This window comes from Microtus ochrogaster, chromosome 17, assembly GCF_000317375.1.
Source record: "Microtus ochrogaster isolate Prairie Vole_2 chromosome 17, MicOch1.0, whole genome shotgun sequence".
In the NCBI taxonomy this organism is placed as follows: Eukaryota; Metazoa; Chordata; class Mammalia; order Rodentia; family Cricetidae; genus Microtus; species Microtus ochrogaster.
This window is the reverse complement of record NC_022019.1, coordinates 33317149-33323649: the sequence shown is the minus strand read 5'-3', so window position 1 is coordinate 33323649 and position 6501 is coordinate 33317149. Positions and strand designations below refer to the sequence as shown.

The 6501-nt window shown below is 46.0% G+C and overlaps 1 protein-coding gene across 16 annotated transcripts in view; it reads left to right on the top strand.

Annotated features, from left to right (window-relative positions):
- The window catches only part of Dock9 (dedicator of cytokinesis 9), a 250768-nt gene that overhangs the window by 150658 nt on the left and 93609 nt on the right, over positions 1-6501 (top strand). For all 16 annotated transcript variants that reach the window (XM_026783249.1, XM_026783247.1, XM_026783251.1 and 13 more), the window contains exon 9: positions 299-366. In XM_026783249.1, the coding sequence (XP_026639050.1) occupies positions 299-366 (68 nt within the window). The remainder of the gene's footprint in view (positions 1-298; positions 367-6501) is intronic.

Below are 6501 nucleotides of genomic sequence, written 5' to 3'. Positions count from 1 at the left end.
AGGGTGTTGCACACAGCTAACATAAGTTCTGGTTTGTACTTGTGGCTGTGAAGGGTGTTGCACACAGCTAACATAAGTTCTAATAAGGTGGGGAGTTGAGGATGGGGACCTTAGCTGTGCAAGGTCTCAGGTGTCACCACTTTCCCTGCTGGGCTTGGCCATCAGGGTCCTTCTAAAGCCCTGAGCTGTTTTGAATGTTCTTTCAGACTTAAGAACCACCACATTCCAGTTCCTTTGCTTATATTGAATAAGACAGTTACAACTACACATGACTCAGTTGATCTCTTTTGATGTTTAGATGATGAACAAAGCAAACTAGAAGGTTCCGGTTCCGGTTTGGATAGCTACCTGCCTGAACTTGCTAAGGTAAGGTCATCCTAATATTCCCACTCTACACCGAATGCTAAATGCTTCTCGTTTCATGACTCTCCTAAAATAAGAACACTGGTGGTGTGATTGTCACCGTCTGCTTCCTGACATGAATATGAGGTGGTGGCATATTTTGCACTAATGACACTTCAGTCTATCTTCCAGAAAATGCCCTACAAAGTACGTTGCTGTTTTTTTAAACGCCATCATTGCATTTAATATGTCAGCGCAAATATGAAAGAAATAACAAAAACACATGCCTGTGTGTACCTAGTATTCTCTCTTACTTGGGCTTCTCTTACTTAAATTACATTCATTGCTGTCTTAGTTAATGTTTTTATTCTGTGAAAAACACTACAGCCAGAATCAGCTTAGGGAGGAAAGGGTTTATTTCAGCTCTCAGGTCACTGTGAGGAGTCAGGGCAGGAACTCAGCACAGTGAACTAGAGGCGGGATCTGAAGCAGAGGCCATGGAGGGGTGCTACGCACTGCTAGTCTCATGACTTGCCCAGCCTGCTTTCTTATAGCACCCAGGACCACCAGCCTAGGGTAGCACTGTCCACAGTGAGCTGGGTTCTCCCATAGCCATCAAGAAAATGCACCACAGTCTAGCCCACTGTCCAGTCTAGTGGGCACATTGTCTCCACGAGGCTCCTTCTCAGATGAGGTAGTTTGTGTCCAGGAGCCAGAACACTTGGGTACGCTGTCTCACTCAAATTAATGCCCGCGATTCCCGACGATGATTGTGGAAATTTTGTCACTTCATCTAAACAGGAACTGCTGAAGGTACAGACCATGTTCCTGGGTCACCCAAAACAAACAAAATACAAGTAAGCAACAACAAAGCCAGGTTCTTCGTGTATTTGGTAATTTTGAGAAACCTCAGAATTACTGAAAAGCACAAGAAAAAACAAAGTAGCCATGTCAGCGCTGCCCAGAGCCCCGTGCTGCCCTGTTACCTTATTAGCATATATATATTATATATGCTATATATATAATAAATAATAACCCCAGTGACAGTCGGCAGTCCTTTCGGCATGGCCTTTGCTCCCATTCTCTCCTGCTCCACAGCCCCAGCCACGAGCATCCACTGAGATGCATCTTACTTCCATTTTGTTGTGTGTTTTTACACACTCACTATAAAGACACTGGGTGGTGATTTTTGTACGTTTGTGTGTTTATTTTGCACTGTGTTTAATGATATCATATTTGGCCTTGTTTTGGGTACAGACATGGTCAGTCATGTTTATCTTACTGCATAGACCTTTTAACTCTCAGGCTATTTCCATTTTTCTTACTCTGAACAGTGCTGCCGTGACTATCCTTGTCCTGTGTATGCATCTTAAAAGGAGGGCGATGTCTTTGTCTTCACTGTCCCTTTATAGTCTTTGTGTTATTGCCTTTCTGTTCTGCTTTTTTTTATGATACAGTGAAATGCCGGCTGTACCCACCCACACGTTAAACACTATAATAGAAACATGGTGTGTCTACATAGGCTTGCAAATAGACAGGCATCCAGCATTGACCTTTCTTTTAGATGACATGGTGGTTCTTCCTGGCTCAGACTGCAGAGTTCTGTTTTTCTTCAGGACTTAGCTATTTTCACACCTGCCCATTAAAACTAACTTTAGAACTTCCATTGTAACCTATGCCTGGCCTGGAGGAGTTTTGGCTTCTGTGTTTATTTTCATGCTAGTCCAGTGTGTGTGTGTGTGTGTGTGTGTGTGTGTGTGTGTGTGTGTGTGTGTGTGTGTATTGTGTGTGTTGTGTGTGTTGTGTGTTGTGTGTTGCTGAAACTCAGGGCCGTGCATATGGTCGACCAGTAGTCTAGCACTGAACTACACCCCTCGACCAGTCTTGCTAGTCCAGTGTGTGTGTGTGTGTGTGTGTGTGTGTTGTGTGTTGCTGAAACTCAGGGCCGTGCATATGGTCGACCAGTAGTCTAGCACTGAACTACACCCCTCGACCAGTCTTGTTAGACAGTCTGGGCATTAGTTGACTCTGTTTATGCATCCTGCGTTGTTCCTAGATGCTCAGAGGTTCTCCCCGCAGCACGCTCAAACTTATTTGGTTCTTACTGGAACAGCACATCCATGCAGTCTAGAGACCGGAAAGGCACTTTAGGCTTACCCAGTGGGCAGAATGGTTACCTAAGATGAAGCTCCGGTGATTTGAGCCCAGGGTTGGTGATTTCACGTCTGTATCTCTAAGCCAGATGTCGTGACACACACTGCTGCTGGGGAGGCTGGGACAGGAAGAATTGCCAAGTTCAAGGTCAGCTTGGGTCATAGCAAGAGCCTATCTTAAGCAAAGCAAAATAGGACAAAATCAACAAGAAACCAGTTTTTCTCCCTATGAAGTTGAGTAAGAATTTTAGTCTTTTCTTCTGCTACCTGGCCAGCTTAATTTTTCAAAGGGTGCTACTGTGAAGACTATTGGAAGTGTGGCTTTGTCAGTCACCTGTGAATTCTAGTGGCCTTCTCAGTCATTTGGCGTTTGAGGGGCCAGGCTCTAAGTGGAGAGGCCTCCCTGTGCCTGACTCCTCTGTCGTCAGCCTGGCTGTTAGCCCTGCTAGTGAACCTGGGATATGGCTCATTTGTACTCATTAAGGGAACTTGGGGACTAACCAACAAATGGACATCCTGTTTTTAGGACGAATGAATTCCATGGTTACAGAGTCAGATAAATTGTGTATGGAGTGGAGTGGGAGAGAGGCAGAGAGAGAAAGGGAGTGTACTCAGGATGAAGAGGTCGGGAAAGCAGACGAGGGAGGCTCGGCCACAGGGAAGGGTGGAGAGGCAGCTGGAGGTGTGACTTAGTGGCCAGACCTCTCCTGATGGCTTGTCTTGGCCTCACTCTTCCTGTTAGCTCTGGCTTTTGTTTTCCATTGTGACTGAGACCCAGCCAAACAGGATATGTCTGACAGGAAGTTATTTCAGTGCAAAATAACTGATATTTCACTCTGGAATATTATGGACTTGGATTTTCAGGGTTGTTTGTATGTTCCTGGAGCGTTTGCTTGTGCTTGGAGTACTGGATATCTCTACTGTTTTCGCTTCAGGGACATACTATATTTAAATGAAAAGTTAATCTTTTCCTCCTATTGTCTAGCTCCGAAACCAAACTTTTGATTGTAAATAAAGCAAAATTCATAGCATCAGTCTTACAAGTATTTCTATTTAAAAAGCCTGTACAAACCAGTGAATTTGTTTCTTCTGGGAACTCAGGGCATTCCTTCCTCTGCTTGCCTTGATGTTAGGTGGCCCTGGAGGATGTCTGTGCATTACCTTTTTGTGTAAAGGTAATATGAAGAAAAACCTCACACTCTCTCTTAATGTATTTTCCTTCTCTGTGGTGTGTGTCCATGCGTGTATGTCTGTGCGTGCTATGTGTGCACACATATGCATGTGCACATGTATATGTGGTGTGTTTGTGTGTAATGTGTGCACATGTGTTTGTTTGTGATGTGTGTGCACACGTGTGTGGGGTGTGTTTTTGTGTGATGTGTGTGCACGTGTGTGTATGTGTGTGATGTGTTTTGTGTGCACACGTGTGTGTTTGTGATGTGTGTGCACACGTGTGTGTATGTGTGTGGTGTGTTTTTGTGTGATGTGTGTGCACACATGTGTGTGTATGTATCCAAACAGTAGCTCACGCTTCATCGCCTTGTGGTCTGAAGAGAGGCAGTTTCGTATGATTCCAGAATTGCTTCTTTATGATTTTATTCTATGATGAATTTTTCTTTCCAGGTAAATCTTCTATAGTGGAGTATAGGATGGAGTTTGGCATTTGTAGGTCTATAGCCTCCCTGAGACTGAGTCAGGGGCAGGGGGCCATTCTCAGTAGGACTTGTGGGAACCCATGTGGTTTCCTGGCCACATTTTTATAAGAGTTTTAAAGCCAACTCTGGAACAAACACTTCCTTCCCAGACCCCAAACCAGAAAACCATGCCATTATCACGCCGTGGAATCGCCTGTGGTTTGGCAGTCATTCCACTGCTAAGCTTCCAATTCTAGAACGCTCTAGCCTGGCTTTGTGTCCTGAGGTGAAGTGTTAGTCCATTTGAGTTAGATGATGTAAGGCATGAACATGTGTTGTGATAGCTCTCTAAAGGAAGAACTAAATCATCTGGAGGCTGGAGAGATGACTCGCTGGCTCAGAGCACCAGCTGCTCTTCGAGGGGACCTCGTTTGGATTCTTAGCACCTACATGGTGGCTCACAACAGTCTGTATCTCCAGTTCCATGGGATCCTATACCTGTCTCCTGGCCTCCGTGGGTACCAGGCATGCCCCTGGTTCACAGATATGCATACAAGCAAACCACCCATACTCATAAATTATTTTTAAGCGTTATGTATTCCAGCCTCAGAGGGTTTTGCTAAATCTGTTTTATCTCATTCTGTCTGAATGACTCGGCCGCCAACACCATGTTTTTCCTGTAACGTACTTTTGAAATGAAATAAAATTGGCCATAGATGATGTTTCACTTCAGATTGTGCACACACAAGCTTGAGACACATCACTCTCCTTTCTGGAAACCCTTGAATGTTCCAAAGATGAAGGAAGCATGGGGAAGCCATGTCATTTTTGGCTGAGTGAGATGGGAAGTGTCTTTGTGTCGGCTGAGCCCTTCTCTTCTTTGACTTGGGTGCAAACAGCAGTTTCTAGGGAGGGTCACCCTGCTCCTCACAGTCTCTTCTCCACCGAGTCTAAACTAGAAAACAGGCCTTGGCAGAGTGGAGCTGTTGGGAGGAAGCCTCCTTACAGTCCCACCGTGCACTGACCGACCACAGGCTGTTTCCAGAGCAGGCCCGCTTCCTGCCTCCCTGAAACGCGCTCAATCACATAGTCTTGGGGATAATTCATTCTCTTAACAGCTGTATCTTTGTGTGCACTTAGCCTGTGAAAGTACATATTCTAAGTGTCTTAATAAACACTGATTAAGATTTTACTTTTATGCTTCTTGTAAGTAAAACTTCCCGGTGTTGTGTAAACAAGTTAGACGTTTTTCTTCATGGTGACCTCATCTTCCTGACATCTCTAAGCTCCATATATCCACTTAGGTATGTTCTGGTTTCCAGTGTGTGTGCGTGCGTGCGTGCGTGCGTGCGTGCGTGTGTAGAAGGTACAGGGGTCAGCAACATGAAGTGAGATGAGGCTCTCAAACTCTCCATGGAGAGAGTCTGCCTGGATCCAACCCAGGAACATGTTCTCCATGGGAAGCAAAAGCAGGTGTAAAGACTGCCCCTGACCTCCCAGAGATCACTCTTAGATGCCACCCGACACACACTGCTGGGGGAAGAGCCTCTGGCATCATCTCGTGCATTCTTTTTACTTAGAAATACAAGGTCAGGTAGGGAGGGGAGTCAGCTGCAGAGCTAGTTATGAATGTCAGGCCGCTGGTTACAGTCGCTGAGGGTTTGAGTCATAGCCAAGGACTTATGATGACTGAAAAATTAGTAAGATTCTTAATTTCTCATTGGGTTAGGTTAGACATGCCATAGTAGATGTCCCTTAGCCATCCACACAGAAGACAGCCAACTTCTTCACCCTGGTTGTCCCTGCTCCATTGTCTGGGACAGAGAGGTGATTCCTGTCTTTGGGAGAAGTAGCAGATGAGAAGGGGGAATTATAACCAGAGCTCCATATTTATCTGGGAAAATGAGGAGTAAGTGTCTGTGACTGCCACAAAGTTCATGGCCATCGGCTGAAAGGTTCCAGCTGAAAACCTCTCAGGCTTAACTGTGCCTACGCCACTCTAAACCTCCGCAGGGTTCCAGTGCCTATGCTGTCACCTACAACGTTCCAGCCCGTGCCACCTGGGTCACATGGCATGCCGCTGCCTCCTAGAGACCAGACAGGGTTGTGGAGTAGCCTGTACTTTCCCGCTGTTGTGAAGAGATACCACGATAGAGACAGGTTACAGAGGAAGAGTTTATCAGGAGCCTGGTTACACAGTTCCTGAGAGTTGCGGTGGGGAGCATGCGTCAGGTAGGCAGCTGGTACTGGAGCAGCTGCTGAGTGCTCCCGTCTTAGGTACTGGAACAGCCGCTGAGTGCTCCCGTCTTAGGTACTGGAGCAGCCGCTGAGTGCTCCCTTCTTAGGTACTGGAGCAGCCGCTGAGTGCTCCC